General features: G+C 38.0%; 1 protein-coding gene across 1 annotated transcript in view; it reads left to right on the top strand.

Moving 5' to 3' along the window:
* LOC128060028 (phospholipid-transporting ATPase ABCA3-like) overlaps positions 1-26946 on the top strand; it is a 252491-nt gene that overhangs the window by 103375 nt on the left and 122170 nt on the right. The window contains exons 13-16 of the mRNA XM_052652237.1: positions 19233-19388; positions 19690-19900; positions 22830-22980; positions 26019-26117. Coding sequence (XP_052508197.1) covers positions 19233-19388; positions 19690-19900; positions 22830-22980; positions 26019-26117 — 617 coding nt within the window. The remainder of the gene's footprint in view (positions 1-19232; positions 19389-19689; positions 19901-22829; positions 22981-26018; positions 26118-26946) is intronic.

Raw genomic sequence — 26946 nt, 5'->3', positions numbered from 1 at the left:
TATTTTTATTTAATTAAATAATTAATTTTAATTTATTTATTCCTTAAATGTTAGGTAAAGTTTAGTAGTAAAATCATCTGAACCTGAAGATTTACTTTTTGATTTTTTTTCTTTTTTTATTATAAATATATTTATTTTAATTGGAGGCTAATTACTTTACAATATTGTATTGGTTTTGCCATATATTGACATGAATCCACTACAGGTGTACATATGTTCCCCATCCTGAACCCCCCTCCCACCTCCCTTCCCATCCCATCCCTCTGGGTCATCCCAGTGCACCAGCCCCGAGCATCCTGTATAATGCAATGAACCTGGACTGGCGATTCATTTCACATATGATAATATACATGTTTCAATGCCATTCACCCAAATCATCCCACCCTCACCCTCTCCCACAGAGTCCAAAAGACTGTTCTATACATCTGTGTCTCTCTTGCTATCTTGCATACAGGGTTATCATTACCATGTTTCTAAATTCCATATATATGCATTATTATATTGGAGAATCCCAGGGATGGGGGAGCCTCGTGGGCTACCGTCTATGGGATCGCACAGAGTCGGACATGACTGAAGCGGCTTAGCAGCAGCAGCAGGTGTTTTTCTTTCTGGCTTACTTCACTCTGTATAATCAGCTCCAGTTTCATCCACCTCATTAGAACTGATTCAAATGTATTCTTTTTAATGGCTGAGTAATACTCCATTGTGTATATGTACCACAGCTTTCTTATCCATTCATCTGCTAATGGACATCTAGATTGCTTCCATGTCCTAGCTATTGTAAACAGAGCTGCAGTGAACATTGAGGTACACGTGTCTCTTTCAATTCTGGTTTTCTCGGTGTGTATGCCCAGCAGTGGGATTGCTGGGTCATAAGGCAGTTCTATTTCCAGTTTTTTAAGGAATCTCTACACTGTTCTCCATAGTGGCTGAACTAGTTTGCATTCCCCCCCACAGTTTAAGAGGGTTCCCTTTTCTCTCACCCTCTTCAGCATTTATTGCTGGTAGACTTTTGGATAGCAGCCATTCTGACTGGAGTGAAATGGTACCTCATTGTGGTTTTGATTTGCATTTCTCTGATAATGAGTGATGTTGAGCATCTTTTCATGTGTTTGTTAACCATCTATATGTCTTCTTTGCAGAAATGTCTGTTTAGTTCCTTGGCCAATTTTTTGATTGGGTCGTTTATTTTTCTAGAATTGAGCTGCAGGAGTTGCTTGTATATTTTTGAGCTTAATTCCTTGTCAGTTGCTGCATTTGCTATTATTTTCTCCCATTCAGAAGGCTGTCTTTTCACCTTGCTTATAGTTTCCTTTGTTGTGCAGAAGCTTTTAATTTTAATTAGGTCCCATTTGTTTATTTTTGCTTTTATTTCCAATATTCTGAGAGGTGGGTCATAGAGGAACCTGCTATGATTTATGTCAGAGAGTGTTTTGCCTATGTTCTCCTCTATCAAACTATAGATTCAGTTATATTTAAGAACTAATCAGTGATCCAACAGTAACACTTTCATATGTATATCTAAAGGATACAAAATCAGGATGTTGAAGAGATACCTGCACTCTTATTCATGATAACCAAGATAGAAACAACCAAAATGTCTATCAGCAGATAAATGGATAGAGAAAATGTTGTGTATCTACGTGTGATGGTGGTTTAGTCGCTAACTCATGTCCGACTCTTGCGATCCCGTGGACGGTAGCCAGCCAGGTTCCTCTGTTCATGGGATTCTCCAGGCAAGAATACTGGAGTGGGTAGCCATTTCCTTCTCCAGAGAATCTTCCCAACCCAGGAATTGAACCCAGGTCTCCTGCATTTCAGGCATATTCTTTATCAACTGAGCTATGAGGGAAGACAGCCTTTTAAAAAAAGAAGAAAGTCCTGACAGTTGTGACAACATGAATTAACCTAAAGAACATCATGCTAAGTAAAATAAGCTAGATACAGGATGACAAATACTGCATGATCTCACTTTTATGTGGGATTTAAAGTAGTCAAACTCATAGGAGCAGAGAATAGAATGGTCATTACCAGGGGCTGGGGATGGAGGGGCAGTGCAGAGATGTTGGTCAATTGATTGAACAAAGTATTAGTTAAGGACAAAGAATAATTTCTGGAGATCTAATGCACACCAATGAGACTATAGTTAACAATACTGTGTTGTATACTGAAATTTTCTAAGAGGTTTGATCTTAACTGTTTCTCACTACAGGGAGAAGAAAGGAAGAAAATGAAAATTATGTGAGGTGATGGATGTGTTAATTATTAGCTTGATTGTGGTGATAATTTCTACATAATATACATGTAAAATTGTACACCTTAAATGCTTACAGATTTAACTTATCAATTATATCTCCATAAAACTGGGAAAGAACAATTTTAATTTACTTAATATTTATAGGAATTTTCATAGGTTATCTATTTCAAATTAGGCAAGCTATGGTACTCTGTGATTTTTGAGAAATTGTTGTATTTCTTCTAAGTTGAAATCTTATGAACATTTGCAGGATTTCCTTATTACCCTTTTAATGTCTCTCTTATTCCTGATATTGACAGGTTGTAATTCTCTTTTTTCTGTAATTCTAACTAAAATTTTATTCCTTTTTAACTTTTCAAAGAACCTGCTTTTATTTTATTCTTTTCTATTACATTTTGCTTTTTATTTTATTTATTAATGTTTATATATTTATTATATTCACACTTCAACTTCATTTGGGGTTTTTACTCTCCTTTTTTATGTCAGTGCATAGGTGTTAATAATTGATTTGAGAATTATTACATGCTTAATAATGTAAGCATTTATTGATGTGATTTTTTTCCTTCAAGCTCTCTTTTAGCTACATCCCACAAATTTTGATATGATTTGTCATATTTTCACTTATATTCAATTCAAAATATTTTCTGTGTTTCTTGAGACTTCTTCTATGGCATAGATCATTTACATGCATATTCTTTAATATCAAGTGATGGAAAGTTGTTCTATTTTCTTCCTGTTATTTTAGTTTCATTCTCTTCTGGTTAGAGATCATACTTTTTGTAGTTTCAAATGTTTTTAAATTGCTATATTTTTATGACCCAAGAAAAGATCTGTCTTGGTGACTGTCATGTGTATTTGAGAAGAATGTTTCCTGCTATTTGGTTGAAATTCCCTATAAACATAAATTAGATTCAGTAACTTGAAATTAACATTGAGTAACAATGGAAACAGTGACAGACTTCATTTCCTTGGGCGCCAAAATCATTGCAGATGATGACTGCAGCCATGAAAATAAAAAATAAGATTACTTCTTGGAAGAAAATTTTGACAAACCTAGAAAGCATATTAAAAAGCAAAGACATCACTTTGCCAACAAAGTGTTTGCCAACACTTTGTCCATATAGTCAAAGCTATGGTTTTTCCAGTAGTCATGTATGAATATGAGAGTTGGACCTTAAAGAAAGCTGAGCACCAGAGAATTGATGCTTTCAAACAGTGGTGTTGGAGAAGACTCTTGAGAGTCCCTTGGACTTCAAGGAGATCAAACCAGTCAATCCTAAGGGAAACCAATCCTGAATATTCATTGGAAGGACTGAAGCTGAAGCTCCAATACTTTGGTCACCTAATGCAAAGAGTTGACTCATTGAAAAAGACCCTGATGCTGGGAAAGATTGAAGGCTGGAGGAGAAGGGGAGGACAGAGGACATGATTGGATGTCATCACTGACTCGAGGGACATGAGTTTGAGCAAGCTCTGGGAGATGGTGAAGGACAGGCAATCCTGGTGTGCTGCAGTCCATGGAGTCGCAAAGCACTGGACATGAGTGAATGACTGAATGACTGAACAACAGCAACAGACTTGAAATTGTTGTCTAGCTGTGCTGTATATTTGCTGATTTCTGCTTAGTAGTTCTGTTATTGAATGAGAAATATTGAAATTTTAAACTATAGTTATATATTTCCCTAATCATGTTTAAATTGATCATTTTTGTTATCTCCGATTAAAGTTCTGTTGTTAGGTGTATACACATTTAGGATTGTTAAGTCTTCTTTGTGAAATGATTCTTTGATAACATTGTTACCAATCCAAGCCCAGTTTGCTTGCTGCACAACCGGCCAATAAAATCAAAGATTAGTTGTCAAGACAATGAATACGACTTTACTTGGAAATCCAGATGACAGAGAAGGTAGCAGACTAATGTCTGAAAATAACCGCCTTGTCAGGGTCTGGATACCAGTTTCTTTCACAGAGCACAGGAAGAGAGGATGTAAAGAAGAAAAGTAAAAAACCCATTTATATTGAAAAATAGAATGGAATCTGTTCATTTCTTCTTTTCTGCATCCATTTACTTGTGAGATGGGTTTGTCTCACTGTGAGCTGAACAAAGGCATTTTACCAGTCAGACAGAGGGGCAGGGTCCCCTGAGGCAACCCATTGTATATGATTATAACAAAAACAACAAAAAACAAAGATTAGATTCAAAGAAACAGATCCAGGATGGAGTCAGAATTGGCTCTTCCCTGTAAGAATGTAATGTCCCTCTTTTATTTCTGCTAGTTTTTGCTTTGAAGTCAACTCTATCTGACATTGGGTCTTCCCAGGTGGCTCAGCGGTAAACCATCCACCTGCAATAGAGGAGATTGGCTGCAAGGCAGGGCAAGAGATGCAGGTTTGATCCCTGGGTCAGAAAGATCCCCTGGAGAAGGAAATGGCAACCCACTCCAGTATTCTTGCCTGGGAAATCCAATGGACAGGGGAGCTTGGCAGACTACAGTCCATGGGGTCACAAAAGAGTTGGACGCAACTTAACAACTAAGCAACAACTATCTGACATTAATATAACCATTCCAACTTTCATTTTAAATATTTATTTGGCTGCACTGGATCTTAGTTGTACACATGAGTTCTTTCATCTTCATTGTACAAGTGGGATCTTTTAGCTGTGGCATGCAAACTGTCAGTCACAGCATGTGGGATCAAGTTCCCTGGCCAGGAATTGAACCCAAGCCCCCTGCATTGTGGAGGGTGGTGTCTTACCCACTGTACCATCAGGGAAGTCCCTCATCTTTCTTTTGATTTCTGTTTGCATGGTATATCTTCTTCAAATACTTCACTTTAAACCTACCTATATAATTAAAATTAAAGTGAGTTTCTTATAGACATTGTATAGCTAGGTCATGTTTTTTAATACAATCTGCCAATCTCTATCTTTTCATTGATGTGTTTAGAGCATTTATGTTTTATGTTTGTATTTAAGTTGACGATTTTATTAATTGTTCCCTGTTTGTTCTCATTGCATTTTCCCCTCTGTTTCCCCTTTCCAGTCTTATTTTGGGTTATTTGAACATTTTTAATATTATAATTCAAATTGTCTATTGTGGTTTTTACTATATCTCTGGACACTTTTAGTGGTTGCTCTAGGGACTTAGAAAATATAGACTTAGTTTTCATAGTTGTGTAGAAACGATATTCTCCAACTTTTATGTGGAATGTAGAAACCTTACCACATTGTAGATATTTTATCCTCCTTTCTTTTTGCTATAGTTGTCATATATTACACCTACATATATTGAAAACATCATTAAATAGTATTATATTTTTTCCTTAAAACCATATAGCATGTTTAAAGAACCATGAGAGAATAATAGTTTTTTTTTATTATTTACCATTTCTGTTGTATTTTTATCATTTATGATGTTCCAAGTTTTCAGTATCATTTCTTTCGTTTGAAAAACATTCCTAATCAGTTGTTTTAGATCAATACTCTTAGCTATGAATTTTCTTAGCCTTCCTTCACCTGAGAGTATCTTTAATTCACCACATTCCTCAAGCATATTTTTGTTTGACATAGAAATCTGGGTTGACAGTGCTTTTCCTTCAAGACTTAAATGTTGTTTCACTGCTTTCTGGACACCATGGTTTCTGATGAGTAATCCACAATCATCTGAATTGTTTCCCTGTAGGTAATTAGGTTGTTTTCTGGGTTTTCTTTTTTTCGGGATGATCTCAATACTTCTTTGTTTTTACATTTTAGCAGTTTGTTTGTGATCTGTCTGGTTTGGATTTCTTTTTATCTTTCTAAGTGGGATTTGGTCAGCTTCTTCAATCTGTACCCTTGTGTTTCTTGTCAAACTTGGAAAGTTTTTGGTCATTATTTCTTCATGATACCTTTTTGTCTCCTTCTGGAACTTCAAAGACATGAACATTAGACATTTTTTTGTCCCCAAAATCCTTTGGGCTTTATTTTTCTTATATCATTTTTCCTCTCAGTTGTTCAGATTGGATAATATCTATTGATCTATCTTCAAGTTCACTAATTTTTTACTCTATTATATTTATTCTACTATTGAGTATATCTTCTTTATTTTGATGGCACTTTCTTTTTTAACATTTTATTAAGGTTAGCTACCTGCCAGGACCAGGACTACAAAGATTGCTATAGCAATCTGTCCCCTTAAGAAGTGAAAATGTAGAGAATAAAAGATATAAATGCATAATTAAAACACCAAGGAGTATTACTTAACAGTAATTGAGATGTATGAACAGTGTGAAGTGTATGCCCAACAGAGTTTAGGGGAAATTAGAAAATATTTTCTGAAGAAGCAAAATCTTGAAGTATAGTTAATTTGTAATGTTGTGCTAGTTTCAGGTATGCAGCAAAGTGATTTATAGGTTAATAAAAGATTTTGAATATAGCTTCCTGTGCTATACATTAGGTCCTTGTTGTTATCCTATTTTTTATATAATAGTGTGTACATGCTAATTACAAACTTTTTATTTATCTCCCCCTCTGCTATCCCCTTTTATAACTATAAGTTTGTCTTCTATGTCTGAGTCTGTTTCTATTTTGTAAATAAGTTCATTCATGTCTTATTTTTAGGTTCCTCATGTAAGTGATATCACTTATCTTTCTTTCTGTGGCTTCACTCAATATGATAATCTCTATGTCCATTCATGTAGTTGCAAATGGCATTATTTCATGCTTTTTGTGGCTAATATTCCATTGTGTATATATGCCACATCTTCATTCATCTGTCAATGGACATGAAACTTGGAGATCGTGTACCTTTTCAAATTAGAGCTTTCTCTGAATATGTGCCCAGGAGTGGGCTTGCAGGATTATATGGTAACTCTATTTTTAGTTTTTTAAGGAACCTCCATACTTTTTCCATAGTGAAGTGGAAGTTGCTCAGTCATATCTGACTCTGCAACCCCATGGACTATAGAGTCCTAGGAATTCTCCAGGCCAGAATGCTGGAGTGGGTAGCCTTTTCCTTCTCCAGTGGATCTTCCCCACCCAGGGATCGAACCCAGGTCTCCTGTATTGCAGACAAATTCTTTACCAGCTGAGCCACAAGGGAAGCTGCACCAATTTACATTCCCACCAGCAGTGTAGAAGGGTTCTTTTTCTCCACACATTCTCTATCACTTATTATTGGTAGACATTTTAGTGATGGTTATCCTGATCTGCATGAGGTGGTATCTCATTGTAGTTTTTTTTTACATTCCTCTAATATTTATTGATATAGGGCATCTTTTCATGTGGCTGTTAGCCATCTGTATGTCTTCTTTGGAGAAATGTCTATTTAGATCTTCTGCTAGTTTTTTGATTGGGTTTTTTCTTGGTATTAATGATATGAGGTGTTTTTATATTTTGGAAATCATTAATAATTGCTTGTCAGTAGCAAAGTTTACTAATATTTATCCCCATCTATAGGTTGTCTTTTCTTTTCTTTCTTTTTTTTATGTTTTCCTTTGTTGAGTGAAAGCTTTTAAGTTTAATTGGATCTGATTTGTTTATTTTTGTTTTTATTTCCATTATTCTAGGTAATGGATTCAAAAGAATACTGCTATAATTTATGTCAAAGTGTGTTCTGCCTATGTTTTCCTCTAGGAGTTTGACAGTATATAGTCTTACATTTCAGTCTCTGATCCATTTTGAGTTTATCTTTGCATGTGGTATTAGAGAGTGTTCTAATTTCATTGTTTCATATGTACCTATTCGGTATTCTCAACACCACTTATTGAAGAGACCTTTTTCCATTTTGTATTCTTGCCTCCTCCATCATAGGTTAATTCATAATAAGTGTGTGGTTGGTTTCTGGGCTTTCTATCCTGTTCCATTGATCTATGTGTCTGTTTTTGTACCAGTACCATGGTGGCTTAATTATTGTAGCTTTGTAGTATAGTCTGAAGTCAAGGAGCATGATTTCTCCAGCTTCACTCTTCTCTCTCAAGATTATTTTGACTATTCAGTGTCTTTTGTGTCTCCATACAGATTATGAAATTTTTTTCTAGTTCTGTGAAAGATGAAGGATGTAGTTGGTAATTTGATAGGGATTGCCTTTGAATCTGTAGATTGCATTGGGTTATATGGTCATTTTAACAATACTGATTCTTTCAATCCAAGAGTAACATATATATTTTTATCTGTTTATGTCCTCTTAAGTTTCTTTCATCACCATCTTGACTTCCTGGAGTACGGGTCTTTTGCTTCATTAGATAGGTTTATTTCTAGGTATTTTCTCTTTTTTTTGATGTGATGATAAATGGGATGATCTCTGTACTTTCTCTTTCTGATCTTTTGCTGTTAATGTGTAGAACTGAAACAGATATCTGTATATTAATTTTGTATCTGGAAACTTTAGCAAATTCATTGATGAGCTCTAGTAGTTTTCTGGGAGCATCTTTAGGATTTTCTATGTATAGCATCATGTCATCTGCAAAGTGACAGTTTTACTTCTGTTCCAATTTGGATTGCTTTTATTTCTCTCTCTTCTTTGATTGCTGAGACAGTGAACATCCTGTCTTGTTCCTGATCTTAGAGGAAATGCTTTCAACATTTCACCATTGAATATGATGTTAGCTGTGGGTTTGTCATATATGGCCTTTATTATGCTGAGTTATGTTCCCTCTATGCCCGCTTTCTGAAGAGTTTTTATCATAAATGGATGTTGCATTTTATCAGAAGTTTTTCTGCATCTATTGAGGTGACCACATGGCTTTTATACTTAAATTTGTTAATATAGTATATCACATTGATGGATTAGTGGATATTGAAGAATCCTTGCATTGCTGGGATAAATCCCATTTGATCGTGGTGTATGATCCTTTTAATGTATTGTTGCATTCGTTTTGCTAGTATTTTGTTGAAGATTTTTGCATCTGTTTATCAGTGATACTGTTTTGTAATTTTTTGTGATATCTTTATCTGCTTTTCATACCAGATGGCTTCATAGAGGGGCTTCTCCGGTGGCTCAGTGATAAAGAATCCACCTGCAGTACAGGAGGCACAGGAGACACAGGTTCAATCCCTGGATTGGGAAGATCACCTGGAGAAGGGCATGGCAATCCACTCTGGTATTCTTACCTGGAGGGTCCCTTGGACAGTAGAGCCTGGTGGACTACAGTCCACGGGGCTGTAAACAGTCAGTCATGACTGAAGCAATTTAGCACATGCACAGCCTCATAAAATGAATTCAGAAGTGTTCCTTCCTCTGCAATTTTTTTTTAAATAGTTTCAGAAGGTTAGGTACTAACTTTTCTTTAAATGTTTGGTACAATTCACTTGTGAAGAGATCTGGTCCTGGACTTTTGTTTATTAGGAATTTTTAAATTATGGATTCAGTTCTAGTAGTTGGTCTGTTCATATTTTCTCTTTACTCATTGTTAAGTCTTGGGAGATTGCTCATTTCTAATAATTTATCCATTTCTTCTAGCCTGTCCATTTTATTGACATATAGTTGCTTGAACTAGTTTTTTATGATCCTTTGTATCTTTATGGTACCTGTTGTAACTTCTCATTTTTCATTTCTGATTTTATTAATTTGGGCCCCCTCCCATTTTTTCTTGATAAGCCTGGCTATAGGTTTATCAATTATGTTTACCTTTTCAAAGAACTAGCCTTTAGTTTTACTTATCTTTTCTATTTTTTTCTTAGACTCTATCTCATTTATATCTTCTCTAATCTTTATGAATTCTTTTCTTCAACAAACTTTGGGTTTTGTTTATTCTTCTTTCTCTAGTTGCTTTAGGCATAAGGTTAAGTTGTTTACTTGAGATTTTTCTTGTTTCCCAAGGTAAGCTAAAAACTTCCCTTTTTAGAACTGCTTTTGCTGCATCCCGTAGGGTGTGGGGGCTTCACTGGTGGCTCAGACAGTAAAGAATTTGCCTGTAATGCAGGACACCTGGATTCAGTCCCTGGGTCAGAAAGATCCCTTGGAGAAGGAATGGCTACCCACTCCAGTATTCTTGCCTGGAAAATCCCATGGACAGAGGAAACTGGCAGGCTACAGTACATGGGGTCACAAAGAGTTGGACACAACTGAGCAACTAACACACACACATAGGGTATGGGTTGTCATGTTTTCACTCATTTGTCTCTAGGTATTTTTTATTTCCTGCTTAACTTTTATAGTGATCCATTCATTATTTACTAGCCTATTGTGTAGCCTCCAAGAATTTGGGGTTTTGCAGTTTTTTCTCTTTTAGTTTATTTCTAGCCTCATATTTTGACATAATTTAAATTTTCTTAAATTTACAGAGGCTTGCTTTGTGGCTCATGTGATCTATCCTGGAGAATGTCCCACGTGTACTTAAAAAGAATGTGCATTCCACTGCTCTTGGATGGAATGCTCTATTCAGTTCAGTTCAGTTCAGTCGCTCAGTCATGTCCGACTCTTTGCTACCCCATGAATCGCAGCACGCCAGGCCTCCTTGTCCATCACCAACTCCCAGAGTTTACTCAAAGTCATGTCCGTCAAGTCGGTGATGTCATCCAGCCATCTCATCCTCTGTCGTCCCCTTCTCCTCCTGCCCCCAATCCCTCCCAGCATCAGAGTCTTTTCCAATGAGTCAACCCTTCGCATGAGGTGGCCAAAGTACTGGAGTTTCAGCTTTAGCACCATTCCCTCCAAATAACTATCACTAAAGTCAGTCTGATCTAAAGAACACCCAGGACTAATCTCCTTTAGAATGGACTGGTTGAATCTCCTTGCACTCCAAGGGAGTCTCAAGAGTCTTCTCCAACACCACAGTTCAAAAGCATCAATTTTTCGGCTCTCAGCTTTCTTCACAGTCCAACCCTCTCATCCATACATGACCACTGGAAAAACCTTAGCCTTGACTAGACGGACCTTTGTTGGCAAAGTAATGTCTCTGCTTTTCAATATGCTGTCTAGGTTGGTCATAACTTTCCTTCAAAGGAGTAAGTGTCTTTTAATTTCATGGCTGCAATCACCATCTGCAGTGATTTTGGAGCCCAAAAAATAAATTCTGACACTGTTTCCACTGTTTCCCCATCTACTTCCCATGAAGTGATGGGACCATATGCCATGATCTTTGTTTTCTGAATGTTGAGCTTTAAGCCAACTTTTTCACTCTCCTCTTTCACTTTCATCAAGAGGCTTTTGAGTTCCTCTTCACTTTCTGCCATAAGGGTGGTGTCATCTGCATATCTGAGGTTATTGATATTTCTCCCGGCAATCTTGATTCCAGCTTGTGCTCTGTCAGTTCAGTTCAGTTCAGTTCAATTCAGTTCAGTCGCTCAGTCGTGTCTGACTGTTTGCGACCCCATGAATTGCAGCACGCCAGGCCTCCCTGTCCATCACCAACTTCCGGAGTTCACTCAGACTCACGTCCATCGAGTCAATGATGCCATCCAGCCATCTCATCCTCTGTCGTCCCCTTTTCTTCCTGCCCCCAATCCCTCCCAGCATCAGAGTCTTTTCCAATGAGTCAACTCTTCGCATGAAGTGGCCTAAGTACTGGAGTTTCAGCTTCAGCATCATTCCCTCCAAAGAACTATCACTAAAGTCATTCTGATCTAATATGTCATTTAAGGCCTGTGATTCCTTGTTGATTTTCTATTTGGATGACCTGTTCATTAATGTAAATGAGGTGTTAGAGTCTCCCACTATAATAGGGCTGCCCTGGTAGCTCAGTGGATAAAGAATCCGCCTGCAATGTGGAGACATGGATTTGATTCCTGGGTTGGGAATATCCCCTGGAGAAGGGAACGGCTACCCACTTCATTATTCTGGCCTGGAGAACTCCATGGACAGAGGAGTTTGGCAGGCTACAGTCCACAGGGTCACAAAGAGTCAGATACAACTGAATGACTTTCACTACTCCTACTGCTAACTGTGTTACTGTCAGTTTCTCTGTTTATATCTGTTAACATGCATCTTATGTGTTGCGATGCTATGTTAGATGCATATATATTTTAAATTATATCTTTTTCTTGATCCTTTGATCATTATACAGTGTCCTTCTTGGTCTCTTGTGACAGTCTTTATTATTAAGTCTATTTGTCCAATATAAATATTGCTACTCCAGCTTTCTTTTGATTTCCATTTGCATGCAATACATTTTTCCATTCCCTCATTTTTTTTCTTTTTAATTTAGATCGGGATTTTTTTTTTGTTCATTGCTGATTTAAAATGACTAATCAGAATAAAAATTAAAAGTCTGTCTAGAGCTTGGGGTGTCTCCTATTTATAAAGGTTAGAATTCAGGTATCCCCTCTACCCATCACCATACTGAGGTGGACCCCCAAGGAACACCTGGAGGGGCCTAGGTCTACCACTCCTTCTCTATCCCATTTTTGGCATGTGTCCATCCCCTCACTTTCAGTCCATATGTGTCTCTAGATCTGAAGTGAGTTTCTTATGCAGCATATATGTGGGTCCTATTTTTGTATCCATTAAGCCACCTATGTGTTTTGTTTGGAGCATTTAGTCTGTTCACATTTAAGCTAATTATTGCTATGTATGTTCCTATTGCCATTTTTGTTAATTGTTTTAAATTTGTTTTTCATGTTCTTTTCTCCCCTTCTTTTGTTCTCTTCACTTGTGATTTTATGACTATCTATAGTGTATGTTCGGAGAAGGCAATGGCAACCCACTCCAGTACTCTTGCCTGGAGGATCCCATGGATGGAGGAGCCTGGTGGGCTGCAGTCCATGGGGTCGCTAAGAGTCAGACACGACTGAGCAGCTTCACTTTCACTTTTCACTTTCATGCATTGGAGAAGGAAATGGCAACCCACTCCAGTGTTCTTGCCTGGAGAATCTCAGGGACAGTGGCTGCCGTCTATGGGGTCGTACAGAGCTGGACATGACTGAAGCAACTTAGCAGCAGCAGCATAGTGTATGTTTGGATTCCTTTTACTCTTTTGTGTATATATCTATTACAGATTTTTGTTTTGTTGTTACCATGAGATTTTTGTATAGCAGTGTGCATAGAGACGTGTGTATGTATACACACATCTTCCCTTGTGGCTCAGCTGGTAAAGAATCCGTCTGCAATGTGGGAGACCTGGGTTCGATCCCCGAGTTGGGAAGATCCCCTGGGGAAGGGGAAAGCCACTCCAGTATTCTGGCCTGAAGTGATCCTATCCAGTCCATGGGATCACAAAGAGTCAGACACGGCTGAGCCACTTTCACTTTCACTTCACTTCATATATATGTATATATGTGTGTGTATATATGTATGTGTGTGTGTGTGTGTGTGTGTGTGTGTGTGTGTGTGTGTGGTTTAGTCACTAAGTTGCGTCCGACCCTTGTGACTTGTGACCCCATGGACTGTAGCCCGCCAGGCTCCTCTGTCCATGGGATTTCCCAGGCAAGAATACTGGAGTGGGTTGCCATTTCCTTCTCCAGACAACTACACAGGCCATTATAAAGGGTCATAAGTTTCATTAAAAAAAGATTCTTAATTGAAAACAATGCCAGCATGTGCGTGTGTCTGTGTGTGCCTGTGAGAGAGAGGTGCCAACTTTGGATGGCTAGAAGAGGTTTCTCTGAGAAGATGACATTTGATATGAGACCTGAAGCAGCTGGACAAGAGCTCCACGGGCCCTGGGGCTAGAGAGGGAATGCACAAGGAGCATTCAGAGTCAAAAGAAGGCCTGGGTGATATGGGGTAGTGACTGAGCAAGAAAGGGGTGAGAAGTAGGTGGAAGAGGCCCACAGAATAAATAAATAAATATATATATATATATATATATATATATATATATATATATATACACACACATATATATACACACACACTTGTTGTAGGTGTCTGCTCTCTTCATTTCAAATGCATTTTAGATACCTTGCATTTGTACTCTTGTCCCCTCATGATTACTGTTTTTGATATTATATTTTGTGTCTAACTGTTTCATGTATCCCTTAACTGCTTATTGTGGATATAAATGATTTTACTACTTTTGCCTTTTAGCCTCCCTGTTAGCTTTGTGTGTGGATGATTTCCCACTTTTAGTGTATGTTTGCCTTTACCAGTGAGCTTTTCCATTCATAACTTTCTTGTTTCTAGTTGTGGCCTCTTCTTTTCTGCCTAGAGAATATCCTTTAGTGTTTCTTATAAAGCTGATTTAGTGGTGCTGAATTGTTTTAGCTTTTCCTTGTCTGTAAAGCATTTGATTTCACCATCAAATCTGAATGAGAGTCTTCCTGGGTAGAATATTCTAGATCGTAGGTTTTTCATTTTGAGTATGTCATGCCACTCCCTTCTAGCTTGCAGAGTTTATGCTAAAAAATCAATTGATAGCTTTATGGGAGTTCCCTTGTATGTTGTTTCTTTTCTGTTGTTGCTTTTAATATTCTCTCTTTATTTTCCACTCTTGTCAGTTTGCTTACTATGTGTCTTGGTGTGTTCCTCTGCAGGTTAAACCTGTATGGGACTCTCCGGTCTTTTTGAAGTTGGGTGACTGTTTCTTTGCCCATTTGGGCAACTTTTCAGCTATTACCTCTTCAGATATTTTCTCAGGTCCTTTCTCTCTCTCTTCTCCTTCTGAGACCCCTATAATATGAATATTATCACTCTTGTTGTTGTCCCAGAGGTCTCTTAAGCTGTCTTCATTTCTTTTCACTTTTTTTTCTTTTTCTGTTCAGCCATAGTGATTTCCAGTACTCTGTCTTCCAGCTCAGTTATCCATTCTTCCTCATTTAGTCTACTATTGATTCCTTCTAGTGTACTTTTCATTCAGTTATTGTATTCTTCAATTCTATTTCATTGTTCTTTATATTTTCTAATTCTTTGTTTTAAAAAAAACTAATTTATCACTCTGTGCATACATTCTCCACCTGAGTTCTTGGATCATCTTTATAATCAATACTCTGAACTCTTTCCCAGGTAGATTGCCTATATCCATGTCACTTAGTTTTTCTTCTGAGTTTTTGTATTGTTCCTAATCTGAAACATATTCCTCTTTCACCTAATTTTGTCAAAATTGCTATTTGTATGTTTATGTATGTGGAAGATTAGTTATGTTTCTCAACCTTGCTGGCCTTCTGTCCCAGTACTGCACTTTTCAAGGGCCAGGGGCCAGCTGTTCCAAGGGTAGTGCCTGGCCTGCATTCACAGATTAATTTTGTAGACTTCAAGACCATAATTTTCCTGCTTCTGGTGTCTGCTTCCTGGTAGGTGAGACTGGTCCAGAGGCTTGTGCAGACTTCCTGGTGGGAGGGGCTCTTGACTGCCCAATGATGGGTGAAGCTGAGTCTTGGCCCTTGGCTGGGCAGAACTGTCCAAGTGCTTGTTTATAGTTGTCTGTATGTTCAGAGAGTCTTTAGGCAGCCTGTCTGCTGATGAATGGGAATATAGCCCCAATGACTTAGTTGTTTAGACTGAGGCATTTTAGCACTGGAGCCTTGACTGTTGGGTGGGGCCAGGTCTTGGTGCTAATGACCCAAGCAAGATGTCAGCCTCCAAGAGAATTCATGCAGAAGAATACTCTCCCCTATATGTACTCTTGCCTGGAAAATCCCGTGGATGGAGGAGCCTGGTAGGCTGCAGTCCATGGGGTCGCTAAGAGTTGGACACAACTGAGCGACTTCACTTTCACTTTTCACTTTCATACATTGGAGAAGGAAATGGCAACCCACGCCAGTACTCTTGCCTGGAGAATCCCAGGGACGGGGGAGCCTGGTGGGCTTCTGTCTATGGGGTCACACAGAGTTGGACACGACTGAAGCGACTTAGCAGCAGCCTATGTCCATAACCAGTGTCTATGCCCCCAGAGTGAACCATGTCCAAACCCTGCTTCCCCAGGAGACCTTGCAAGACTAGCAGGTACGTGTGGCCCAAGCTCTTATGAAATTACTGCTTTTGTCCTTGTTCCTGGTGCATGTGAGTTTTTTTGTATGCCCTTTAAGAGTAAAGTCTCTTTTCCCCCTATCCTGTGGAGTTCTTGCAGTCTAAGCCCGCCAGCCTTCAAAGTCACCTGCTCTGGGGACTCCTCTTCCCTGTGCCAGATCCCCTGGCTGGGGGGCTTGACATGGGTTTCTGAACTCTCACTTCTCTGGAAGAACCTCTGTAATACAATTTTCTCCAGTCTTTGGGTTGCTCACTGAGGGATATGGGGTTTGATTGTATTGCAAGACCACCCCTCATACCTGTCTCACTGTGTTTCCTTCTTTATGTCTTTAGTTGTAAAAGATCTTTTCTGGTAGGTTTCGCTTTTTCTTTTTTTTAATATTAATTTCTTTATTTTAATTGAAGGCTAATTACTTTACAATATTGTATTGGTTTTGCCATACATCAACATGAATCCACCACGGGTGTACACATGTTCCCCATCCTGAACCCCCCTCCCACCTCCCTCCCCATACCCTCCCTCTGGGCCATCCCAGTGCACCAGCCCCAAGCATCCTGTATCCTGCATTGAACCTGGACTGGTGATTCATTTCATATATGATATTATACATTTTTCAATGCCATTCTCCCAAATCATCCCACCCTCTCCCTCTCCCACAGAGTCCAAAAGACTGTTCTATAACTCTGTGTCCCTTTTGCTGTCTCTCATACAGGGTTATCATTACCATCATTCTAAATTCCATATATATGCGTTAGTATACTATATTGGTGTTTTTCTTTCTGGCTTACTTCACTCTGTATAATAGGCTCTAGTTTCATCCACCTCATTAGAACTGATTCAAATGTATTCTTTTTAATGGCTGAGTAATACTCCATTGTGTATATGTACCACAGCTTTCTTAACCATTCATCTGCTGTTGGACATCTAGGTTGCTTCCATGTCCTGGCTATTATAAACAGTGCTGCAATGAACATTGGGGTACACGTATCTCTTTCAATTCTGGTTTCCTCAGTGTGTATGCCCAGCAGTGGGATTGCTGGGTCATAAGGCAGTTCTTTTTCAACAATGATTGTTCTGCAGATTGTTGTGATTTTGGTGTGCTCATGAGAGGAGGTGAGCTTAGGATCCTTCTATTTCACCATCTTAACCTACTTTAGGTTAAATTTGGAGCCAGATTCCAGCAGCAGGGACTTCAGCAAGGATGACAAAGCTAGGAATCCATCACAGCATGACTGGTAGGAAGGTCGGCTCCCAGCTGCTGATGATACTTTCTGATGTTAATCCCAACATCTGTGCCACCTAATCACTAATGTCTGTTGACTATATTTTCCTGTATGAGTTGAAACTTTTGTGATTCTTTGTGTGCCAGTTAATTTTTATTTTTATCCTTGATATTTTCAACAATGCTTCATGAGACTCTCCATCTTGTTTATATCTTCTCTGTGGGTTGTGGGTCCAATGTCAGGTATAAAGTCTTTGCAGTACTATTCCAGTCTCTCTGTGTATATGTTATCATATACACAGCTCACACCTGGTTAGGAATGTACTCATTAGCATAGTAAAGAACCTGCCTGCCAATGCGGGAGACATAAAGAGATGCAGGTTGAATCCCTAGGTCAGGAAGATTCTCTGGAGGCGGGCATGGCAACCAAAATTCTTGCCTGGAAAATCACCTGGACAAAGGAACATGGCAGGCTACAATCCATAGTGTCACAAAGAGTCAAACATGACTGAAGCAACTTAGGCCTCAGCTATGCACATACTAATGAGATCCTATGTGCAAACAATGGGATAAACACAAGAGTTCATAAACAACTTATGGTATCACTTTCTTGTTCCTCTCTGTTATTATCTCCCAAGCATTCTGGTTCCCTATGATTCCAATTTTTAGTCCTCCTTCTGGAAATCACCCGCTTTCATGACTGAGCCACAACCAAGTGGCAGGAAGACAGAGTGGTAAAAAGCAGTTGAGTTTGGTTATGTCTTCCCTGGTGGCTCAGAGGGTAAAGCGTCTGCTTGCAATGCGGGAGACCTGGGTTCGATCCCTGGGTCATGAAGATCCCCTGGAGAAGGAAATGGCAACCCACTCCAGTACTCTTGCCTGGAAAATCCCATGGACAGAGAAGCCTGGTAGGCTACAGTCCATGGGCTCGCAAAGAGTCGGACATGACTGAGCCACTTCACTTCACTTCACTTCATGTCTATTTTGAAGCATGAATCCATTGAATTGAGAAGTTTCCCCTCCTCAGAGTAAAAACTGGGATTGCCCCTTCTACACTTTCTCAGAGCTTTAGGGATTTTCCCTTTTCCACTCTTCAAGCCAAAACTGGAAACTTTTTCTTTAATCTTATTCTGTCTGCTATGCAGTGCTCAGTTGAATGCTTTGGATTTCTTTTCAGTTCAGACTATGGGATACATAGGAGAAGGCAATGGCACCCCACTCTGGTACTCTTGCCTGGAAAATCCAGTGGACGGAGGAGCCTGGTAGGCTGCAGTCCATGGGGTCGCGAAGAATCGGACATGACTGAGCGACTTCACTTTCCCTTTTCACTTTCATGCATTGGAGAAGGAAATGGCAACCCACTCCAGTGTTCTTGCTTGGAGAATCCCAGGGATGGCAGAGCCTGGTGGGCTGCCATCTTTGGGGTCGCACAGAGTCGGACACAACTGAAGCGACTTCGCAGTAGCATGGGATACATAAGTGAAAATGGTAAACTCAACCATTTAAAGTTCAGTGGCACCTTAAATTATGGTGTTCTTCCTGTTCCAACTCCTGCTGTTTACCTTTTAGTAGTTTTACAGGTTTAATAATTGAGTTCAGTAGGGGATAATGAGTATGTGTGCTTATTTCATCATATCTGGAAGCTAGAGATGTGTTTCTTTTTTCCCTCTGTTCATGAGCTTCAGCTATGTCTATTAATTATGAAAAAAAAATTTTTTAATTTAGGAACTCTACTTTAAACATAAAGGTAGGCAATGGGAAGAAGACACTATATAGCCAACATAAGAACAGAGCTAGTATAAAATGTTTTAAGGATATAGTTACAAGAAATGTTATTTATCTGTGTAAATATATAAGAAAACTTAAGATCTAAGAAATTTCTAAGGATAAGGCTAAATGCATAGTGTAAATTCTGTCTCCTCTTTCTAGGTAAAAAGTATACATCAAAAGATGTCTCCTAATGAAATCAACCATATACTGTCTACTTTTGACCTGCTAGAAAAGCGTGATACATTTTCAAAGTCACTGAGTGGAGGAATGAAGCGCAAACTCTCCATCATTATAGCACTTTTAGGAGGCTCCAAGGTATTAAGGAAGAAAGAATAGGGGAGGGCAGGGAGAGGGGACACTAAAAATGGATTTCTGACAACCGGTCTAGAAAGCTGACAAAAACCTGAGAGTTGGTATGAATCGTAAAGGAACATTGGCAATGATGATCAGAGGAAATTGGCAGTCTTGGCTCAATTGTTTAGTTTGGGATTGCTTTTACTATTTTTAGTCTAGACTTTGTTTTCACTTAAAAGTGTTCCCCTTAAATAGTAAATTATCCGATGTGTACTATAGCATCAATTTTCAATGGTTATGAAATTGTTCTTCTGGCTTTTAGGTAGTGATACTTGATGAACCAACGTCTGGAATGGACCCAGTCTCAAGGAGAGCCACCTGGGACATCCTTCAGCAATTTAAACATGATCGTACAATCTTACTGACCACTCACTACATGGATGAAGCTGACATCCTGGGTGACCGAATTGCCATCATGGTCAAGGGGACCCTGCAGTGCTGTGGCTCTTCAATCTTCCTGAAAAAAACATATGGTCTCTCTCGCTTTGATTATTCTTAGGATATTGATTCCTTAAAAATATTCCTCTAATGAGGTTTTAATGATATTTTTCTAAACACCAAAAACTTCAATGACTTCCTCTGTCTTATTAATTAGATGGCAACTATTCTAATTAGTTTTTCTGGCCATTTATAATCTACATATTCGTAATACATTCTTACTTTTTCCTCAAATACATAGCTTTAGACTCAGGAAATGCTTTTATCAAGCTATAAAGGCCATGCTTATTTCTCCCATTTTGCATGTACTAACAGTTTTCTTTGTCTTTAAAATGCAATTGTGTGCTCAGATGTATTTCTTTCATTGAGTGATTGGTTGAGAAGAGAAACTAGAGCAATCAATTGTTTATGAGCCTCGTTTCTCATTTGCCAAACCAATATCAAATCCCCAGTGTGACAAGATAACTCTGGATGTAGTGTAGAATGAAAGAATCATGTCAGTGTAATAATACAGTCCTTGACTTTGATAAAACTTTTTTAGGAGATAAAATTGATAATGAAGGCTAAAATTACAGTCCTAGGGTATAGGGTATAATTGTAGGGTATAAATATAAATGAAAATAATTAAGGATGAATTCCTTCTTCATTTATTCACTATTTAATTCATTTAACTAACCTTAACTATTTCCTCTACACTGGTTACTATGGTATCCAGTTTATGCAGTATATTTAATACTCAAAACAACAACTTCATTTTATAGAATTAAAAAACTGTGGCCCAGATAGTCATAGTTATATATCAATTTAGTTCAAAGTTTATGATCACCTTATAGGTTTGAGTTCTATAAGGATTACTATATCTAGGCCCTTCCCTGATGGCTCAGATGGTAAAGAATCTACCTGCCAATTCAGGAGACCCAGGTTCAGTCCCTGGGTCAGGAAGATCCCCTGGAGAAGGAAATGGCAATTCACTCCAGTATTCTTGCCTGGAGAATTCCATGGATAGAGGAGCCTGGCAGGATACAGTTTATGGGGTCACAAAGAGACAGACACAACTGAGCAAATAACACTAGGGACCTTTATCACAAGTGGGGGAAGGGAAGATATCTAATATTAGATTTATGCCATTTGAATTGGTGATGCCTGAGTTAAGATCCACATGATTTAAACAGTATGCTTTTGATAATTTATAATGCTTTCTAATAGCATTCACTAATTGTACTAGTTATTGTAAAATAATACATAGTATGTAACTAGATATTTTAAAGATATAATACTTTGAGACATTCAGGTCCCTTCTTATAGTTAATGAAGTGAAATGATGTGAAAGTCATTCAGTTGTGTCTGACTCTTTGTGAACCCGTGGACTATACTGTCCATGGAATTCTCCAAGCTAGAATACTGGAGTGGGTAACATTTCCCTTCTCCAGGGGATCTTCCCAATCCAGGGATCAAACCCAGGTCTCCCGCAGGTCTCTTGCACTGTAGGTGGATTCTTTACCAGCTGAGTCACAAGGGAAGCCCAAGAATACTGGAGTGGGTAGCCAATCCCTTCTCCAGCAGATCTTCCTGACCTAGGAATTGAACCGGGGAATCCTGCATTGCAGGCAGATTCTTTACCAACTGAGCTACCAGGGAAGCCCCTTCTTATAGTTGCTAAGCCTTAAATAAACTTAAACTGAACTTACATTTTACTCAAAAACCTAGTATTTGTGTTCAGTTCTTTGATAGTATAGGAAATTCCATCAAAAAATCAGCATTCAGCTCTCACTAATTACCTTGCATCTCTTCGGAAGAAGATATTTTCTGTTGATTCAGGTCCTAAGAGGACAAGACAATTGAGAAATTTATTGTGTCATGATTCCTGAAAAGTGAAAAATAATATTATTTGCATATGATTTTTGTAATAGTTTTGGTTTCGAAAGCTAGTAAATAATGCATAAGTTTATTTTTTTTATTCTAAATACAACCTTTCATCTGTTTTATTTTTTTAACTTTTTATTTTGTATTGGGGTATACTTTATTAACAATGTTGTGATGGTTTCAGGTGAACAGAGAAGGGACTCAGCCATACATGTATCCATTCTCCCCAAACTCCTTTCCCATGTGTTAAACAGTAGGTCCTTGTTGGTTATCCATTTTAAATATATAGTGGGTACATGTCCATCCCAAATTCCCTAACTATCCCTTCCCCTTAGCAATCACAGGTTCATTCTCTAAGTCTGTGTGTCTCAGTTTTGTAAGTAAGTTCATTGGTATCATGAAATGCATGCATACAAAAGTGATGGTATTTTCCTCAAATTCCAAAAAATAGTTCTTCTATATAGGCAAAGCACTAATGAAGAATAATAGTTCTCTGATTTTTTAAGGTTTTCTCAGGTGTTCCATGGATCTCTGTCTACAATTTAACAACATTCCTTCAGTGTTTCATATCTTCCTCTCTGCTTTATTTTTTATAATACCATATATATTTCAACTTAGTCCTCTTAATTATCTGTCTCCTTTGACTAGAAAGTAGCTCTTATGAAGGCAGGAATTTTTACCTGCTTTGTTCACTGCTCTATCCCCAGGTTCAAGATTAGTGCTTAATACATGATGGACAGTCAGTGATAATAAAAGAATATTTATCAAGATAACAGTTTTAAAACTAAGTAGCCACATAACAGGGGCCTTTCTTCATATATCTACTATATCTGGTTGTATACACTAGATTATTATTATTCACTGAGAAAGTGATTGAAAATATAGAGGAAGTTGCTGTTTATTCAGTGTCTTAGTTCTTAGAATAACATTTAGAAGTTTTAGGTGTGAGGCTCCTCTGAGTCCTAACAGAATGTCTGTGACATATCATGTCTTCTTCCTTGTGGACCTAGGTAACTGAATCATGGAGAGCAAAATTTGCTCTTAAAAGGAGATGAAAAGTATAAAACTACTTCATTTGGTCTTCTAAATGGTTTCTCTCAGGTGCTGGATATCACATAGTCATGGAGAGGGAATCACATTGTGATCTTGGAAAGATCTGTGCAATTATTGAGTCTCATATTCCAGATGCCATTTTGGAGAGCTCTCTTGGAGCTGAATTATCATTTATCCTACCCAAAGAGCATGCACACAGGTATAGTTTTAGAGAGTCCTAGATGAATGGTTTGGGTGACCAGAAATCATTTTAATTTTTAGGGTTTAGTAAGTTTAGTGAATCAGGCTACAGTTCATGGAGTTGCAAAGAGTCAGACATTACTTAGCGTCTACACAACAACAAAAGCTTCACCAGTAGTATTTTACTAACAAACCAAGTATCCAGTTTATAGCTGTCATTTGCCAACTACAGTTGAGTTCACAGCTGAAGATTTCTCTCACTGTACAAAAGATTGCTTTGTAAGTTCAAGTTCATTCAAGATATTAATATTTTTCTTTCCATTTTTCTTTTGTGGCGGGCACAGTGGGAGGAAGGTTTACAACCTAGTATTTATAACTTCTTGGTTAATAAGGGATAACTAATGGTATGGTCCTTATGGTATATAAATTTTATGTGTGGTGAATAAAGTCTAGGGAAATATTAAGGAGATGAAAAAAAGCAGCTTAAACAGCAACTCTTGGAGCAAGGGTGACAATAACACTGAAAAAAATAGGAATTTGATCGCAGTAGATAGCCAAATTAATTATAGAGAAGAGACACACTGATGATAATTCTACCTGGGGTTCCCATCTGTGTGTCTCTCCTCTATAATTAATTTGGCTAACTACTGGGAAATGAACAAATAGTCACACAGATTAATATCAACATATATGATGTGGGTTTCTGGGCCATGGACAGTAAGTTTATCTAACATATAAAATATGTGTCATGAAGTTAGGAAAGACTATGTTTGTTCACAATAAAGTTTTTTTTTTAAATAAGATAATTGTAGACCAACTATTGAAAGAGAAAAAACTACCAGAATTAGATGTCAGTAACCTGTGTAATTGACAGAATAGGTCACTATAGTAGGAAAAGAATAAAAATGACATGGAGTCACATGACAAATCATCATAGGAAGCAGGGTCAGACTGAACTGAGAAGCAAGAATAAAACCGATATCCAAGCTGGGTAAAGTTAGATGGAAATAGAATTTAACTAAAATACAGAGGAAATTTAGCAGATGGAGAGTGTTTAGTCCACCACCTCCGAGGCTGATCATTTATATTCTTGATAGTCCTTCACTGTGAATGAGAGTATTTAAGAAGTGGATGGGTTTCTGGAGATCTTTTGAACCTAAAGAAAGTGAAAGTGAAGTCGTGTCTGACTCTTTGTGACCCCATAGACTGTAGCTTACCAGATTCCTCCTTCCATGGGATTTTTCAGGCAAGAATACTGGAATGGGTTGCCATTTCCTTCTCCAGGAGATCTTCCCAACCCAGGGATTGAACCCAGGTCTCCCACATTGTAGGCAGACGCTTTACCATCTGAGCCACCAGGGAAGTCTTTGAACCTAAAACTGTTCATTCTTCCTTGGTAATACTGTTCTTTAGGATCCTTAATATAACTACTCCACAAGTAGCAAAGCTTCCATACAATTCACCTACCTATTTGATTAAATCTTTCTTGTTACCCAGTTTGTACTTCAGTAACTACATTTTTTGTCATTTAGTGACTTACACCTCCTGTAATTTGAACTCTTTTCCCATTTGATGCAGCAACCACATGTGAATAAATTAACTTTTATCAACTAGCTATAGTCCTTAATACTTATAGAAAATAAGTTGATAATATTTTTAAAAAGACAAAAGAATTTATATCAAAGATCAAGTTTTAGTGCCGAGAAATTTGATAAAGTAAATATCTCTTTGTTATTTCCATTTGTTTCACAATAAGCATTACAGAATAAAGAGCTACTAAATATCTTTCCCATGGCCAACCAGAAATTATTATGGAACAAAACAATATTGAAAACACATCTAAAAACAAAAAGCTCTAATATCCTAATTTTAATTTACCCAAGGGAAATGTACAATTTGCCAATAAGCACATGAAAAGATGCTTGACATAACTACTCAGTAGGAAAGGCAAATAAAAAAACAAACAAAAAAAAAACAAATACTGGTAGCAATGTGGAAAATTGGAAACTCGTGTGTTGCTATTAGGTATATAAAATGGTATGTCTGCTATGGAAAACAGTATACTAGTTTCTCAAAAAGTTAAACATAGACTTACCACGTGATCACAGCAATTCCATTTCTAGCGTATACCCAAAATTTTTGAAAGCAGGAACTCAAGCAGACATTTGTACACCAATGTTCACAGCATTATTCACAAAATCCAAAAAGTAGAAACAACCCAAATGCCTGCTTATGAATGAACGGATAAACCGCATGTTATATCTTCATACAACGAGTATTCAGCCTTAAAAAGAAATTAAATTCTGATAAATGCTACAACATGGATGAACCTAGAAAAAAAATTATGCTAAGTGAAATAAGCCAGACACAGAAAGGCAAATAGTGTATGATTCTAACTTATGTGAGGCACATAAAATAGGCAAATTAATTGAGACAGAAAATAAAGTGAAGTTGAGAAAATGGAGGAAGGGATGTATTTTAGGATTATAAAATAGTTCTGGAAATGCATAGTGGTGATCATTGTGCAACATTGTGAGTGTATTTAATGCTGCTTGGATTTAAATTTAAATGAATTTAACACTTAAAATGGTAAATTTAATGTTTTATACATTTTACCACATTAAAAAATTAAAAAAAAGGAAGAATACAATTGGACATAAAGTTATATACTAATTGGGAAAAAAGTAAGTGCTCATTTTTTTTTCCTGATTCCATGTAATAGGAACTGTGATGGCAACCCACTCCAGTACTCTTGCCTGGAGAATCCCGTGGACGGAGGAGCCTGGTAGGCTGCAGTCCATGTGGTCGCTAAGAGTCAGACACGACTGAGCAACTTCACTTTCACTTTTCACTTTCATGCATTGGAGAAGGAAACGGCAACCCACTCCAGTGTTCTTGCCTGGAGAATCCCAGGGACGAGGGAGCCTGGTGCACTGCCGTCTGTGGGGTCGCACAGAGTCGGACACGACTGGAGCAACTTAGCAGCAGCAGCATCAGTGCTAGTATTTTCTAGACTTCTACTAATATTTTCCTTTCCTCTTTCTTCTCTCTTTCCAGGTTCGAAGCTCTGTTTAATGATCTGGAAATGAAAAAAGAAGAGCTAGGCGTTGCCAACTTCGGTGCTTCAATCACTACAATGGAAGAAGTCTTCCTTAAGTGAGTGATAATGACCTTAAAAAAACTTACAAAACTTCTACCTCTAAAATCTTGCATCAGTTTGAGAGCAGACCCCACCCAGTTGGCATTGGAATAAAGTCATTGCAGTTACGGCTGTTAAAATTTATATATATATTATGCTATTGCATTTCTGTATTTTCAGGTGAGCCTATATGAGGATGTTGAGCTTGGGCCCTGTTGTTTGTGGTAAAAGATTTAGGAGTTAGTCAAGAAAAACAGTCTCCCCCTACAGCTCAGTCAGTAAAGCATCTGGCACACAATACAGTAGTCTGCTGGTAATGCAAAAGTGCACCCATAAAGCAAGAGACCTGGGTTGATTCCTGAGTGGGGATGCTCCCCTGGAGAAGGAAATGGCAATCCACTCCAGCATTCTTGCCTGGGAAATACCATGGACAGAGGAACCTGGTGGGCTACAGTCCATGGGGTCACAATAGTCAGACACGACGTCACAAATAAACCACCCCCACCAAGAAAAATAAAAGATTAATATGTCTATGTCATCATAGGAAAAGTTCTAGTTTTAACTTTAAATGACTTTAAAATTAACTAGAAATGACTTTTAAATTTTGACCTAAGCATGTTTCTGTTGGGGAAGAAGAAATTTTCCTCTACCTTTCTAAGTGCTTCTGACTGGTCTAAGAATTAACTTGATGTGAGATAGAGCAGGAGAAAATCAAACAAAAGTTTAATAACATATATACATGGAAGAGACCCAGGAGCACTAAGTAACTAACTAAAATGGCTGAAACCCTCACCTTAAATACCATCTTCAGCTCAAGACAAAAGATGTTGGGAGTAGAGGTTTTGG

This window comes from Budorcas taxicolor, chromosome 2, assembly GCF_023091745.1.
Source record: "Budorcas taxicolor isolate Tak-1 chromosome 2, Takin1.1, whole genome shotgun sequence".
NCBI classification, from domain to species: domain Eukaryota; kingdom Metazoa; phylum Chordata; class Mammalia; order Artiodactyla; family Bovidae; genus Budorcas; species Budorcas taxicolor.
Note: the sequence above shows the minus strand (reverse complement) of the source record. Positions and strands in the feature narration are given on the sequence as shown.